This window comes from Suillus fuscotomentosus, assembly GCF_016647785.1.
Source record: "Suillus fuscotomentosus strain FC203 chromosome Unknown F5891scaffold_125, whole genome shotgun sequence".
Taxonomy (NCBI): domain Eukaryota; kingdom Fungi; phylum Basidiomycota; class Agaricomycetes; order Boletales; family Suillaceae; genus Suillus; species Suillus fuscotomentosus.
Window position 1 is genome coordinate 57950 of NW_024539637.1, and position 15520 is coordinate 73469.

At 49.3% G+C, this 15520-nt stretch overlaps 3 protein-coding genes across 3 annotated transcripts; 1 reads left to right on the forward strand and 2 right to left on the reverse strand.

The window, feature by feature from the left end:
- Positions 1 to 5125: 5125 nt before the first annotated feature.
- Positions 5126 to 8209, reverse strand: F5891DRAFT_1197542 (uncharacterized protein; the record flags this gene model as incomplete). The annotated part of the gene is made up of 4 exons (XM_041368504.1): positions 5126 to 5692; positions 5741 to 6235; positions 6282 to 7912; positions 7960 to 8209. 4 exons carry the CDS (start codon positions 8207 to 8209, stop codon positions 5126 to 5128), a joined length of 2943 nt encoding a protein of 980 aa, XP_041218173.1.
- Positions 8210 to 8264: 55 nt separating this feature from the next.
- Positions 8265 to 11652, forward strand: F5891DRAFT_1069514 (Lon protease C-terminal proteolytic domain-containing protein). The gene is made up of 11 exons (XM_041363231.1): positions 8265 to 8900; positions 8954 to 9363; positions 9410 to 9501; positions 9548 to 9748; positions 9798 to 9914; positions 9964 to 10053; positions 10109 to 10205; positions 10274 to 10391; positions 10447 to 11147; positions 11200 to 11265; positions 11318 to 11652. The coding sequence occupies exons 1-11, from the start codon at positions 8336 to 8338 to the stop codon at positions 11570 to 11572; spliced, it is 2712 nt and encodes a 903-aa protein (XP_041218174.1). The 5' UTR covers positions 8265 to 8335; the 3' UTR covers positions 11573 to 11652.
- Positions 11653 to 15517, reverse strand: F5891DRAFT_1069519 (karyopherin Kap95). Its single transcript, XM_041363232.1, has 15 exons — positions 15319 to 15517; positions 15201 to 15259; positions 15040 to 15144; positions 14707 to 14985; positions 14503 to 14655; positions 14305 to 14454; positions 14139 to 14249; positions 13447 to 14090; positions 13243 to 13387; positions 13120 to 13191; positions 12930 to 13071; positions 12544 to 12878; positions 12397 to 12493; positions 12109 to 12347; positions 11653 to 12051 (listed from the first exon to the last, which is right to left on the reverse strand). The coding sequence occupies exons 1-15, from the start codon at positions 15356 to 15358 to the stop codon at positions 12028 to 12030; spliced, it is 2595 nt and encodes an 864-aa protein (XP_041218175.1). The 5' UTR covers positions 15359 to 15517; the 3' UTR covers positions 11653 to 12027.
- Positions 15518 to 15520: the final 3 nt, after the last annotated feature.

A 15520-nucleotide genomic window follows, 5' to 3' on the forward strand; every position in this document is an offset into this window, starting at 1 on the left:
GTTGAATATATTGCTTACCTGCTGAGGCTTGCACATTTTATGTGCAAGCAAATCAGACAGCCAGTGGACAAACAGCCAGTGGAGGATCGTAATAGCATCATAGGGTGTTGGTATGATAAGGATCTGGGTGAGGACATGGTCATTACGAGCACAACGCTCACACTGTTCAGTTTTAACAGTGCATGTCATGACTTACCTTGTCAACGAGCCTCTGCATTTGTCGGAAACAAGTAAGTATTGAAGCTTGAGAATCCATGAGGCCAAGGTGGATCATTGAAGGCAGTGTCAAAACACGCTTCGACAATGTGGCAGAACTTCTTGCGGTTCAGGGTTCAGACCGGTTCAGGGAAGGTTCGAACTAACATAGAACCATTCAGGCAAATGGTGGAATGCGAACCTCACTCAGGTCTGGTCCGCCCCAATTCATGGACCACGGACCGTGGTTCTGGACCGAACCACGGCAGCACTAGACTCACTTGATACTGTCAAGCTTATTCACTAATGTAATTCAGTTCTTTATGCAGTAATATGTCAGAATCTGGGTGACAATACCAGAGTGTAATTTCAGAGGATCATTTCAGAGCAAATTTTCACAGCGTGATTTCAGAGCACATTTTCAGAGTGCATTTTCAGTGTGATTTCAGAGTGTGATTTGAGAGTACGGTTTCAGAGTAAAAAACGGCAATTTCAGCACCTCCGTTTCAGCACTTAATGCTCTTGAGTTTTAGAGGATCATCCTCTGAAATCACCTAATGAAATTCATTGGATTTACTACCCACAAGTGCGTCGATGTAGCAAGTAGTCATAATGTTCTTAGCATGCAACTTTGAGACTTTCAACAATGAACATGCCTAAGAGCTAGTTCGGCAACTCGATATTTTCGATATTTTTCAATATTTGCTTTGGCATGTTTGCGAAAATGTTCACCGGCATCGTTCCGAGATGTCGGAGCTCGAACCTTGCTTCTCTCCTACTGTACATATTATCAATGGATGTATACCCTCATCTAACCCTAGAGCGGCGTAAGAGGCTTTTTGCTGGTGCGGTCGCGATCACTGCGATCTGTGCACAGTACACTACTCTTCTCATGGCCCAACCTGAAGTCAATGCTCCCCCTCACTCCAAGGCCCCACCAGCGCAGTGGAATGATGTCGAGACTGTTACCCTTGTAGACTATCTCTATGATCATCGCTCAGAGGCTGAAGGGGCAGGCAACTTCAAGCAGCAGGTTCTTGGCTCTGCTGCAGAGTTCATCAACAATCATGAGGCGCTTCAATCCACTCGCGCAGGTCCACTGAAGACAGCGAAATCAACTCGAAACAAGTGGACATCAGTAAGCCCTATTTGATCTCATCTGATCTAAGCTGACGAGTCTCATCTAGCTTAAAAACATATTTCATGCTATCGAGAAGTACCGCAACCAGACAGGGGTCCACTGGGACAATGAGACTGGAGCTGGGATTGAAGGAACTGCGGCTGCGGCTGTATGGACATCGTATGTCAAGGTATGTCCCCTCTTCGTCATATTGATTTGAGCGCTGACTTTTGTCAGGCAAATAACCTCATGCGTCCTTTCCGCAACAGGGGATGGGAGCATTATGAAAAAATGCAGACCATCATCCCATTGGGCGGCGCTAGAGGGCGGCACGTCTTCCGTCCAGGTGGCGCTGCTCCCTCCACCACCAATGCTGATAACGATCTTGCGGATGCTGCTGGCCCATCAAGCACTGCTGCTGTTCCTGCTGCTCCAAGCGCTGCTGCTGTTCCTGCTGCTCCAAGCGCTGCTGCTGTTCCCGCTTCTGCAGGCCCATTAAGCACTGCCGCCACCTCTACGTCCATCACTAGCTCCACTCCTGCACGTTCCACCGCCATCTCTACTACCGCTGCGTCTACCGCTGCGTCTACCGCTGCGTCTACCGCTGCTGGCTCTAACGCCAGCAAGCGCCCATATTCGGATGTGATGGGGGACATGGAGTCAATTGGCTCCACGCACTTGTCATCGTCCATGCGACCTCCTTCCACCACGCTGGTGTCAGCCCCCCCATCCAAGAAACCACGGACTCCGGTGGTGTCCCAGAACAGCCGTGTCACCAAGATCAGCAGTGCCGCCAAGGCTGCAAAGATCACGCCGGCAGCTGCTGTGGTGGGGATGCAAGGCACCATCAACCGGCTCACCGACGTCTTTGAATGGTTTGTCAGAGGAGGGCCTGATGGTGCACAAGGTAGTGAGGACCTGGTCATGCGAGCCGTCAAAATCCTGGAAGGCGAGGACTCTGACATACCGCCGGACCAGCAGGCTGCTCTCATCATGTTCATTGGTTCAAAGGGCAATGAACATTACCTCAAGTTCTACGTGAATCTTCAGGAGAAGAGTAGGAGGCGTGCATTCGTGGGGAAGCTGATCGGCGAGGCAGTTGATGCAGGTGATGCCGGTCCAGCGCCGCGTGTTGATGCTGAAATGACGGGCTGAGCCGCCTGCCAGCAGGACAATATTCGTTTTCAATGTTTTAAATCTCATCATGCTGTGTGTGTTCGCTCGCTACTTCTTGTGTTGTGTTGCTATATGTTGTACTACCTACCACCTGTGAACTGAATAGAATAACTCTTGTGTGTCAATAACAAGCGCGTTCTCACTTCATTGTTCATTGTTCAGTATGGAGCACAGTAGTAAGTACAAAGTAAGCCTACACATCACTATCAGTATCATCAGCGGCATCAGCAGCAGCATCCTCGTCATCGTCCATGATACCAAGTGCGTCTAAACCCCGTTCCTGTATGACGCGCTGATACTGCGTCCACATCGCTGCTGCAATGCGATCACGCATCGCAGCTCCTTGACGAAATTCCTCCTCGTTATCCTCCTCAATAGCTGCTGCGTCATCCTCCGCGGCCACGTCAGCGCCAAGACCACCACCATCCTCAACATCTTCATCTTCGTCATCAGCAGGAGGATGACCCTCGCTAGGGTCACGAAGACGAATGTAGTTGTGTAGGGCGCAAAGCGCGGCTGGAATCTGCGCTTGAATCTCCATAGCGTAGGCCGGTGGTAAGAGCAGTATGCGAAAACGTTGCTTGAGAACGCCAAAGATGCGCTCAATGACGTTTCGTGCTGACGCGTGACGTAGATTAAATAATTCCTCCTTGTTAGAAGGCCTGTAAACTTAGTACTTAGCACATTGAAAATCAATCGAGAATGAACTTACCGTATATTGGCGCGACCCCATTCGGCAAGATGATAACGCACGCTTCGGTAGGGTACCAGCAACCCAGGACGTAGAGGATATCCTGCGTCGGCAAGAAAATATTTGCCAGCGGGAGTGCGAAAGTCGTAAGAGCAGGCGTCCTCGTAGACGCGAGCATCAGTGGCCGACCCTTCCCAGCCTGTAAGTGCGTATGTGAAGTTGAGCTCGAAATCGCATGCGAAAAGGCAGTTCTGCGACACGAAGCCCTTGCGATTACGATACACCGGACGTTCGATGGCCTTAGGCGTGACGTGGATGTGACTGCCGTCGATCGCCCCAATAGCGTCCTTGAAAAAGGGCCACCATTTGGGGTTCTTCCGAATTTTGCGGGGGACCGAACCATCTGGAAAGCGCACGTATCTTGAATAGAACGGGTCCGACGTGAAGATGATAAGCATCTTGCGGAAATAACTACATACTATTAGATACTGTCACTTGAAATAAAATAAAATAAACTCACCGTGAAATCGTTTCGTTCGAGCGTTGAAATCTCTCCGCAACATGCCTGATTGATAGGCCAGTCACAGAGGTGTAAAGAAAAATCGCAAGTTGTTCCTCGAGGGACACAAACTTGGAGTCTGAATGGCCCATGGTGCGAAGCTCGGAGATAAGCTCCACAAATGCATTGGCGCGCATGCCAAGCTCACACCTGATGCGCTCTGGGTGACCAGTGAGCAACTCGATCACCCAGTCTTGCCCAGTTAGCGCTGAAGTGTGATAGGGCTCGGGATCTTTGGGATATATTGATTGTAGGATGCCGTGCGTAGAAGCAACAACGATGCTGATTACGAGTACCATGCATTTGAGGAGTCGTTCCCGGACCTCTGGCCGAGGATTCGTCATGAGCGCTGCTAGGCGTTGGCGCTCCATCGCGAACCCCAGTGGTTGGGGATCCATCAAGGTATATACCCTACCCTCATTATCACTGATCTTGTTGATAAGCTCAAATTCAAGCTCCGAATCGCCTTGGACTTAGGGGGAGCATTGACTTCAGGTTGGGCCATGAGAAGAGTAGTGTACTGTGCACAGATCGCAGTGATCGCGACCGCACCAGCAAAAAGCCTCTTACGCCGCTCTAGGGTTAGATGAGGGTATACATCCATTGATAATATGTACAGTAGGAGAGAAGCAAGGTTCGAGCTCCGACATCTCGGAACGATGCCGGTGAACATTTTCGCAAACATGCCAAAGCAAATATTGAAAAATATCGAAAATATCGAGTTGCCGAACTAGCTCTAAGAGATATCAGATATGTCAATCAATGTCGAACCCTATGAAATGGAGATTCTAGCATTCAGATCATTGCGAAGTATCTGAATTTGCTAGTCTCTACAAAATCATCAATGCATCATAATTACAATAGATATATCAACTACAAAGCATACACACAGCCAGGCAATGACAAGCACAACATGCAGCAAACAGATTACTAAAGGACGCCACGAATCGCATGCCATAAACCAGAGAACAAAATGGAAAATAAAGGTACGAGAGAAAGAAAAGTAACGGAGAAATAACGGTACGAGGAAAATAGATAAAAATATGAGATGACAGACATACAAAGATTCGATGCAATAATGCTGCGGTACCATGACCATAAAACAGTGCAGATGAGGGGTATCGACTTCGACTTTGAGATTTGAAATGACTGCGACGTTATATGTCGAATCAGTACCGTGTATCAAGAGAAAATATGCGTAGAGCAGGCGTGTCCGAGAGCGAGCGAGTAATTGAGGGGGATGACTATATGCGGGCGGGGATTAGTGATGCACCGGGACAGGGCGGGTGAGGTCTAAATTAGTATAACCCCCTGCGGGGTCTGCATCGACGTCATGTCGAAACTTGAAGCGGAACAATTGATGCTGCGTCGTTGCACAGCAAATCTAAGCAGGCACAGCCCTTCTCGTCGCCTTCACCCCTCTAGCGCTCACAGCCACCATCACATTCTCCTTCTCATCAACCTCACTCGGCACGCTCGAACTAACACTGACCCTCCTCGTACCAGAGGCAACAGGCGTCTTCAAATTACTCTCTACAGAGCTCGTCGACACCCGCCGCGTCGCACCCATCCCAAGACCACTGGGTCTTGGAGTCGTGTTTGATTTACCGAGGGACGAAGGTGCGTGGGATGTAGATGAAGCTAGGGATGTTCTTATGGGGGGTGTGGTTGTAGCGAGTGATGAACGGGATTTAAGAGCTGGAGGTCCCATTTTGCCAGGGGGGTTGGCGGTGGCATTGATACGCACGTTGCGACTGAGACTGCTCAGGCTCGCGCGAGGCGCTAAAGATGTAGAAGGCGTTTCCAATTTCCCGTCTTTCGATGCGTCTGACATAGATGAAGGAGGTCGGGATGAAGAAGGGGTTCCAATCATGGATTCACGCCTTATAGCCCTGCTTGGAACTGGGGTATTTGATGCCGCAACACTCTTCAACGAAATCTTTCTCTTGATCTAATATCATGTAAGACACAAAATCAAAGATATTGAAGGAGGACTCACAAGTTCAAGTTCTTGCTGTTTCGAATCCAAAGCGATATTAAGCCCGTTGACATCCTCCCGATCTCTCTCTCGTTCCTTGCGCAACTGCACGATAGTCACTTCACGTGCAGCACTCGTCTGCTGCATCTCATGCACTGTTCTCCTTAGCTTCGCAACTTCATCCATTAACGACCCCACGCGCTCTTTGCTCATGCTCAACATAATATCGCTCTCTGCCTTTTCGCGCACTGCGACTTCAAGCTGCATGCGCAGGTCTTTTTCTTGGGTTTGGAGATCTTGGAGAGTACGGGTTTGGGAGGAGAAAGCGCGCGAATGCTCAACTTTGAGAGTGGCTAGTTCTTCCCGGAGGGATTCAGCTTCATCTCTGTGTGTGAGGAGGGTGGTGGTGAGGGTTGAGATAGAGGCGTCGCGCTCTTTAATGTTGGATTCAAGGCGGGAGACATTTTCGTTCGCAAAGGCGAGTTCGGCGGTTAGGGATGTAATGCGGGATTCGTGCTGTGATATGTTAGTAAGATCAATTGGAAAGAAGGTGACGCCGCACCTCTTCAGTGGTTCGCTGGAGTTCTGATTCGAGTTCGATGCGCTGGTTCTCGCCTTCACTCCATTCTTCTTCCATGTTCAGGAACTTGGTTTCGAGAGATTCAAGGTCGGATTTGAGAACTTCGTTGTCGTTCTGGAGGTCTTCAATGGTATCGTGGAGTTCTGAAGATTCTCGGTGGGCTGCGTCGAGGTCCCCGTGCGCAATTTCGATGGCGGTGGCGTGTTCTGAGTTGATACGCTCCAACTCTGAAGAAATACGCTGAACAGCGTCAGCGAGGGCGTTCTTGTCCGTCTGGAGAGCCTCGTGAGCATTGACCATTCGCATTCGTTCCTCTGCCCAGGCCAGTTCGATGGCCTGATGCCTCTCTCGTTCCTCCCTGCTTGCTACAATGAGAGCTTCCTCCGCCATCGAAGACCGCACAGAATTAGTTGTGAGGTAATCCATCTGTTCTCTGGCTTCCTGAATCCCTTCGCGCAAGACACGCTCTGCGTCTTCTCGACCCTTCAACTCCTCATGCAGTTTGTTCAGCTCCGCTTCCTTGTCGCGGAGCTGTTCGCACAAGTGAGCTGTATCCGCATGGTCTTGCAACGCTTCCTTTTCGCGTTCGAGCTGTGATATTTGGCGATGGAGCATGCGAAGGGCTTCACCGCTTGCCTCGTCCATGACGCTGCGCTCGAGATTTTCTTGTCGAGAAGTGTCGACTTCTTCTTCGAGGTTACGACACATGCGCTCGAGTTCACCTGCTTTCTTCTTCCAATTACGCAAGACGTTTCTGCTCTTTTCTTTTTCCTTTTCGGCAACTTCTGTGCGTTGGGTAAGAGCTTGAACAAGTTCATCTCTAGCCCCGAGGTCGATCTCGTACTGCGCACAGAGTTCCTGTGAGAGAGCTAGTTGGGTACGAAGGTTCCAGATTATGTCTTCCTCTTTGGAAGCTGTGCGGGAGTGCGTTGGTTGTGGAGGGGTAGGAGGAATCATTGTTCCTGGTGTGTAGTAGGTTGTTGCATTTGCGCGGAATGGGTCTGGTGGCTCCGAAACGAGTACCAGTGAAGCGTTTGAGGTGTCATTGATGTCAGCTTCTGGTGCGTGTTTTCTGAGCATTATTTGGAATACTGTGTCGCTGAGTGCGCGGGAGCGACGGGTTCGTGGTGGAGGGGAAGTGGGTGGGACGCTTATGTCGCCTGAAAATGTAGAGCTTGTGGGAGACAAGGCGAAGGAAGGGTCTGCGGGAATTTCTGGGAGGCCTCTGAAGGGAGTTGAAGTTTCTAGAGGGGGGCCTTCTGGAATTTCGATGGCCGTATCTAGCATCGGTGTTTTGAACCCTTGTGGTATTTCAATTCCAGGGCTCAGGTCGAATAAATTTGAAGAGTCTGCTTCTCCGAATACGTCCATTGCAGAAGGACGAGCGACTCGTGCTAGACGATCTGCGAATGAGATTGGAGATGGCTCGGAGGTGGAAGCTGAAGCATCTGGGCTGATGGCTTTGTGAGCACCTCGAGAGAAGAAACGGACGTTTTGGCCAGTTCCTGGTGTCTTTGGATCACGAAGAATTGACCTGACGCTGCCTTCGAGTGAGGGTCGAGATGAATCTCGAACTGTGTCAGATGAACCTCGAGTAAGAGACACTTGTGAACCTGTTTAAATGGTCAAAATACAAACCAATTAAATAGAAAACACTAACTGTCTGATCTTAAGTGAAGATGTGACCTGACTTTCTTGGGTAGACTGAGCTTCTTGGTAGTCTCGTGAAATACGGATAGGTTTGGATGTTGCTCATAGACTCTTGACAGAACGTCTGTTGGTTGATCTTGGTCGGCGTCCTTGGTTGGTTTCAGGGCGTTGCTTAATTTCGACCACATCGTCGACGACGATGACGAGAGGTTCTTGCAATGGTTCAAGATTGGTTCAAGAAAGAACAATACTTGGTTCATTTTGAACGCGTGATCACATGACTTCCGCGTAAAACATCACGTGAATTGTGGACTTACCGGGTCCACCGGCAACGACGACGAGCTCGATAACAACTGACATTGAGCTCGACGACGACGACGACAGTTATGGGTTCATCTAAACTTCCAGTCTTGTTGCTCCCTCATCCATTAATTCTACTACCAACTGCTCGACTCACGCTTCCTATCAGTCGTTCACTCGCTGACGCTATTCTCTCGCTCTTGGATGATTCAGATGCAGTTCTCGCTGCCATTCCACTTCCAGCTCCTGACTCGCCCTCAGAGATTACATACGGAACTGCTGCAAGAATAGCGCGTCTTGTAAGACCAAGAAATCAATCTTCTCCCACTCAGCCCTATCTACTTTCCCTCCACGGTGTAGAAAGAATTCGTTTCCCTTCTCCAATTCAGATAGACCAATTAGACATTCTTCCCATTCATAATGTCGTCTATTCTTCTTCTGATGGAATTCCCTCAAGAGACACAGTCGAAGCATTCAAGCATGCTGCTCTCGTACTCCTCGACCGTCTCGCAAAGGACTCTCTACAACCACAACGCAAAGACGACTGGCTAAGAGTAGCTGCAATAGTAGAGGATATCTCGGAGCAACGCGCTGCCTGGATGGCAGATGTCCTTGTAGCTGCTGTGTCATCTCCATACCCGGACAAACTTGGTCAGTATTTTTCATTTATCATTTCTCATGTCCATTCATTAATCTTTCTGCAGCATTCCTCGCTGCTACTGACGTAGAAGATCGTCTCCGTCGCGCTACAGAACTCTTCGTCAAACAGTCTTCCATTCAGGAAGTGTCAAAGAAGATCGCATCAGCTGTAGACGAGTCATTTTCCCGCCAGCAGAAGGAATACTTCCTTCGTCAGCAATTAGCTGCGATTCAACGCGAGCTTCATAGTTTACAAAGCTCTCCTGCTAGTGTTGGTCCTGGGTTCGGTACAGGAGGAGCTACAAGCGAGTTGGACGATGACGACCAGGCAGATGCAGATGACCTTGCCGATTTACGCCGCAAGATTGAAGCTTTAAACGTTAATTCAGAGGAACGCAAAGTCGGCGTTCGCGAGTGGCGCAGATTGAAGAGGATTCCTCAGGGAAGCGTCGAGAATGGCGTTATTCGCTCATACGTGAGTACAATCCACATATCAAAGGTCTATACTCAGTACCGTACAGCTCGAATGGCTCACATCTATGCCATGGCCATCAAACTCAACCACTACCCCTATTGACGTTCTAAAGGACCCCAGTTTCCTCACCAGGGCACGGTAAGTTTACTCCCTTACCGTCCATTCTCCACTCACTCCCTGTTAGCGCGCAACTCGACGCCGATCATTACGGCCTCGACCAGATAAAACGCAGACTTATGGAATACCTCGCAGTCGTGCGTTTGCGCGCCATTGCGGATACAGCTCAGACCCAAGCTCAGGGGGACGCCCCCTCGACGGATGCTTCCCTAGGTGTTATCCCTACCCCGCCGAAGAAGAGCAAGGGCATAAAGGGGCCAATACTCCTGTGCGTGCATCTTGCATATCATGAGCATAACTCTCGAATAGTTATGCAGGTTCGTCGGTCCCCCTGGGACAGGAAAGACATCTCTCGGACAATCTATCGCAAAGGCTTTGGGAAGGCCGTTCCAGCGGATATCACTAGGCGGCGTTCGGGATGAAGCAGAGATCCGGTCTGCATCCTCTTTTCTCGCCTTACTCAACAATTGAGTTTAGTAACAGGGGACACCGGAGAACCTACGTAGCATCTGGTCCAGGCTCCATCGTTCAGGCTCTCCGGAAAGCCGGCAGAAACGATCCCGTTATATTATTGTAAGGTCCGGAATTTCAGCCAGGAACGGTTGTAACGTTGAAATTGAATGAACAGGGACGAAGTGGATAAAGTAGGACATAGTAATTTCCATGGTGATCCGGCTGCTGCTCTCCTCGAAGTTCTTGATCCTGAACAGAATCATTCATTTAATGTATGTTTCCTTCGCATTGGTATTGTCCGTGATGGATTTGACTGATTGTGGGGATGGTGATGATGCAGGATCATTATATCAATGTACCCGTTGACCTCAGTCAGGTGCTTTTCATATGTACATCGAATACCCTAGACACGATATCTGCGCCTTTACTGGATCGATGCGAGGTGGTTGAATTATCAGGTGAGTTTCTCTACCCTACAATCATCAGCATCATCTCGAACTCATGCACCCCAAGGATACACCTACGACGAGAAATTGCACATCGCGAAACGTTTTCTCCTCCCAAAGCAAATCAACGCCAACGGGCTTTCGGATTCTCAGTTAACGCTGACCGATGATGCGCTGTTGCATGTGGCTACGATGTATACACGGGAAGCGGGTGTTAGGAGTTTGGAGCGGGCAATCGGGGCTGTTGTTAGGTTTAAAGCTGTGGAATGGGCCGAGTGGCTTGATAAGGAGAACGATGCCGCGAGAGGGGAGGGGAATGCGAAGAGGAACGAGAACGGCAACGAGAAACAGGACGGGAACACGAATGAGACCGTGGTTGGGAATGAATGGCGAGCAACAGTAGAACCCCATGAACTCGAAAAGATCCTTGGTATACCCAGGTGGGACGGCGAAGAACGCGATCGGGAAGAAAAACGAGGCGTCGTATACGGGCTCGTAGTCACCGGTATGGGTGAGGGGGGTATCTTACCCGTCGAGAGTACCGCTCTTCCGGGGACGGGAAGGTTGAAGCTTACGGGGAGCTTGGGGGACGTGATTAAGGAAAGTGGGGAGATCGCATTGAGTTGGGTGAAGACGCATGCTTTTGAGCTGGGGATCACGGCTGGGCGGGGGGTTGATCCGCTCAAGGTTCCGGATGTGATTGATGTGCACTTGCATTTACCTGCTGGGGCGCAGAAGAAGGATGGGCCCAGTGCGGGCATTGCTATGGTGCGTTTTCTGTGTGGTGTTTTTTGGAGGGAACGGATTGATGGATGGCTAGATATGCGCATTTGTGTCTCTTTTGAGCGGGGCGTGTGTTCCAAAAGATATTGCTATGACAGGAGAGGTGCGTGCCCTGATACAGAATAAAGCGCGTTCTGATTCGGATTTCTGTCAAGATCACACTTCGCGGGCGCGTGACGCCCGTAGGTGGAATTCGAATGAAAGTGCTCGGTGCGCACCGTGCACAGATCCGCAAGGTGATCTTACCGTGGGCGAACCGGAAAGATGTGGAACACGACGTGGCTCTGGAAGTCCGTCGGGAAATGCAATTTTTCTTTGTCAGGACTATCGATGAGGCTCTTGAAGCTGCGTTTGGGCGCGGTGCGTTGGGATGGAGGAAAGAGACTGTTTTGTTGGAGAGCAGACTGTAATGTAATTTCTCTTCGGATCGCTTTGTGTACCATTCATCTTGGTCGTTGCTTTCTTTCGATCTTATCGCTATGTATGTACTCCCTGTATTCAATCTTGTATTACACAAAGATTCCTGAACGATGCCTCTGATTCTGATTACTCGAAGGAATGATAACTAACTAATTGTGGAATAGGAAGAGGATTCGATAAGGGATACAAAGGACAGGGCGCAAAACCGCTTATGTAGAGAGACTCCTACTTGCAACACCTCCAGCTTTCAAGTTCGTTGGAGAAAAAAAGAACAAAAACAGTAGTAAGACCGTCTTCTATTACATGCAGATGCAAAAAAATGATATCCATGTGCCTCCTTCAGATGGCGATTGAACTGACGGATGAGGAAAAACAAAGTGACAGAATGAGAGAATGAGAGATAGATCACGTGCAAGGGATGAGATGTATATTATGGAAGGGGTGTCTATGCGGTCGCACGTTTGATCATCTGGGTGGTGGAAGGTTAGTGTTCTTGGAGACGAAGAGACGAGAGGAGAATACTCACTTCACGTGCCCACCGCAGCGTCTTCTTCGTCTCTTGCTGCATACCGCGCTTACTACGGAATTCATGTGCGATCCATTCTTCTAGCAGGTGTTCTTTGATCTGGCCGTTGGGGAAACAGTCTGCGAGGTCACCGATGAGGCCAAAGGAGAGTTTCACAATGGAGTCGGATCTCTCCTCGTCTGCTAGACATTGGTGGACGAGCTCGAGGATGCTGGGTACGTGAGGGAGTAGTGCGGGTGCTAGGGACGGCTGTGAGTGGCAAAATGAGTCTACAAGAAAAACGCAAACTTTTCTCGGTATTCTTGAATCCAGTGACAACCCCAGTGTATGCCTCTAGAATTCCTTCCCGTAGTTGAGCGACATAGTCCATGAGATCAAAGTCAAGCTAATGAGCACCAGTTAGCACTGAACACGTTCAGAAATGAACCAACTCACAGGGTTAGGTTGCACAGAGCCCGCTTGTCTCAGCACGTCCATGGTTGTATTCAAATAAGGGTCAAAAGCAGGTCCAATAGCCAGCGCGATATCGCCAAAGCAAGATAGTATTGATATCTTGACATTGCGGTTAAGAACGTTGCTCTGCAGGTTCTCTAGTAAAACGTTCATGAACGCGCCTGCGTACTGGGCGCTCTGATCGCCAAGTGCACGTGAGATATCTCCGATGATGCCAACAGCAACCATGCACAGCTGGGTATCTTCATGTGCTTTGAGGGCGGGATACAGGAATGGCAAGAAAGCTTGAATGTATGGTGCGAATCCAGCTTCCAATGCTGGCGAAGAAAATCAACATCGGGGTGGGCGTGATCGAGAAGGAAACGTACCGGCAGCTAGCGATCCAACAACCAGGAAAGCATCTTCAAGCACTGTTGATGTCTTTCCTGCTCCTTGGATAAGCTGGAGAACGAGGGTCATGATTCGATCTGCCATTGGTTGAATGCCTCCGCTGAGCCTCCGAATAACGCTCTGTGGGTGTATGAGCTACAACGCGAAATAACGAAGATGATGGCTTACAATGACAACACTGCATAGATTGCTCTGTAGCTCATTCCAGTTATTGCGGTCGTCAACGCCGACAATTTGGTTCTTGAAATGGACGTAAAGATACAAGTAAAATCATGCAGTGATGAAACGCACCTGCATGTTCAGAAGTTGCTCCATTCTCTGCAAAATAGCAATGACGGTGTTTTGCACCACAGGAATACAATCTGTAGTTGAATGGGATACATAGGACGTGATGGCTTCATATGCAGAGGTTCGGAAGTTGGATTCGTTCGCGGTCCTATGAAACAAGATCAGACTGAAGGTCACGTGAATAAACAAAAAGTAAAAAGTACGGACGTCTCGGTAACCCGTAGAAGGGCGCTTACTATCCCCTCAAAATATGGTGAGAGCGGGCTCTCGGAGGCAGAAGTGATATATTCGTCGAGGTATATTCCGATCTGATCAGCGAGGTTCATGAGTGCCCAACAGCAGTTGGTCACGATGCGCGGGCGATCCGAAAGACCGTTGACGAGTGCCGAAATTAGAGGATGAAGATGCACGTCGGGCTTGATCGTTATAATTAGAAGATCGCAGATTCGTCCGAGTGTCCATGCTGTTGTATCTTTCACATGCAGATTCTCATCGTTCATCATGCCGATCAGAAGGGGAAGCGCCTGGTTGACGAGAGGGGTGAGAACCTGGGGATCAGGACCGTCCAAAATAGAGCCAAACGTCATTACGGCTGCTTCGCGCTGGTGCCAGTCTTGAGCCTTGATGTGTGCCTCGATGAAGGGGATGACAGCGGGAACAATTGCATCTGCTACGGCTTGAGCCATGTAGTTGAGACAAGTACCGGCGCTCATGGCAAGGTTCCATTCGCCTTCGTCGGCGTCTTCTTCTTGTTGCGTGAGGAGATTAAGAAGAACCGGGATTACTTCCGGCAGGGCAACCTTGGCAAAATGCTTGGACTCTAATTCGGGCGGCTCATCGTATTCGGCAGCCTGCAGAATACGTGATTGGTTTGAATAGTATTTGTGCATCCCGCGTACCTCTCGTGCCTCATGGGCGAGTTCAATCTCTTCCTCACATACAGTGGTCCAGAACTCTACGGCTTGCAGTGCGACCCGTTCATCAGAATGTTTCATGCCCATCACAGTAAGCTGGAAAGTATGTTCTGTCAGGAGGACTCAGGGCAGGATAAACAAGCGGTCGTACGCCAAACAAAGCCTGTTCCATATAAAATGCCATCTTGTCGTAGTACAGTGCCATAATCTTCACTAAACATTCGAAAGCGCCGACTTGGACTGATACTGAAGGGTTCTGGGTAGCTTCGCAGACGACCTGCATGATGTAGTTTCGCTCTCCCTGATGCGCATCAGTAAAGCAAACGCCAAAGATTGAAAAAAAAAGTACCTCTCGGTCGAAATTGTCCCGTACGAACTCCAGGGAGTTGAATAGCGCATGGACCGCAGCAAGCTGTACTTCCGACGATGGCTCCTCCTTGCGAGCGCCATGAATTACAGCCGTCAAAATCTCATTCGACCTCAATGCCAAGACCTCCGGTTTCTGTGGCGCGAGATGAGAACAAAGTGGTTGAGTGGCACAAGGTAAACATACTATAGTTTCACAGATGTAACCAATAGCTTGCAAAGTGGCGATCTTCAAGTTCGTGTCATCAGACGTGTTGATAAAACCGAGAAGAATTTCAACGAGATCTGGCCATTGGCCGACAGGTAACTCTACGGCTGCGATCGCAGAAACGACTTGGGCAGCCACAGCACCTGCTCTTGGTTGAGGAGATGCAAGAGTTAAAAGGGATGCCTCTTTGATCTTTTGTCTAGCATCGACATCGAGGGCCATCCATCTTGCAGAGTACTCGTCTTGCCTTGTTGAATCCTATACACGATGTTTAAAGATCATGACAGGTCACGAAGAACGCGTTTTACGTACACGGGCAGAGAGAGCATTTTTGAGTGCAAGACCAGCAGCATTGCGGGTATGGATTTGAGAATTCTCGTTGCGGAGCTCATCTGATAACATCAACATATACACCGGCTGTGAAAAGTCTGAGCATACTAAAGGCTAATGAACAAAAGGGTTATTGAACATACATAGTTCTCCCTAGAAGCGCTCTCAAGTTGCTGAGTGGCAGTCTGACGCGTTGTAGCATCTTTCAAGGGCATGTATTAGCTTAGAATGAACGGTCATGAAAATTGAAAAGTGACCTACCTGGAGATAGGGTATTAGCAAGGAGTGCGCTGGCGTTCATGATTGAAGAATCGTTTCAGCGTGACAGTCGTTGATATTTAAAGAGAGATAGTTTGCGATTTTGCAAGAGGAGAGATCAGTTAAAGCGTCGTTGGTGCTAGGAGGAGTAGCAATGATTTGGATCAAGAGTAGAGTCGAAACGATGAAGAAACCCTTCAACTCA

Excerpts from the sequence above, each read along its gene's own strand:
- F5891DRAFT_1069514 (XM_041363231.1), top strand. The coding sequence starts at position 8,336 with ATGGGTTCATCTAAACTTCCAGTCTTGTTGCTCCCTCATCCATTAATT. Across the intron at positions 9,502-9,547 it reads AGTTTCCTCACCAGGGCACG|CGCGCAACTCGACGCCGATC; the intron begins GTAAGTTTACTC and ends ACTCCCTGTTAG. Across the intron at positions 11,266-11,317 it reads ATATTGCTATGACAGGAGAG|ATCACACTTCGCGGGCGCGT; the intron begins GTGCGTGCCCTG and ends ATTTCTGTCAAG.
- F5891DRAFT_1069519 (XM_041363232.1), bottom strand. The coding sequence starts at position 15,358 with ATGAACGCCAGCGCACTCCTTGCTAATACCCTATCTCCAG. Across the intron at positions 15,260-15,318 it reads TGCTAATACCCTATCTCCAG|ATGCTACAACGCGTCAGACT; the intron begins GTAGGTCACTTT and ends TGCCCTTGAAAG. Across the intron at positions 13,388-13,446 it reads CTTCTACGGGTTACCGAGAC|GACCGCGAACGAATCCAACT; the intron begins GTCCGTACTTTT and ends CTTGTTTCATAG.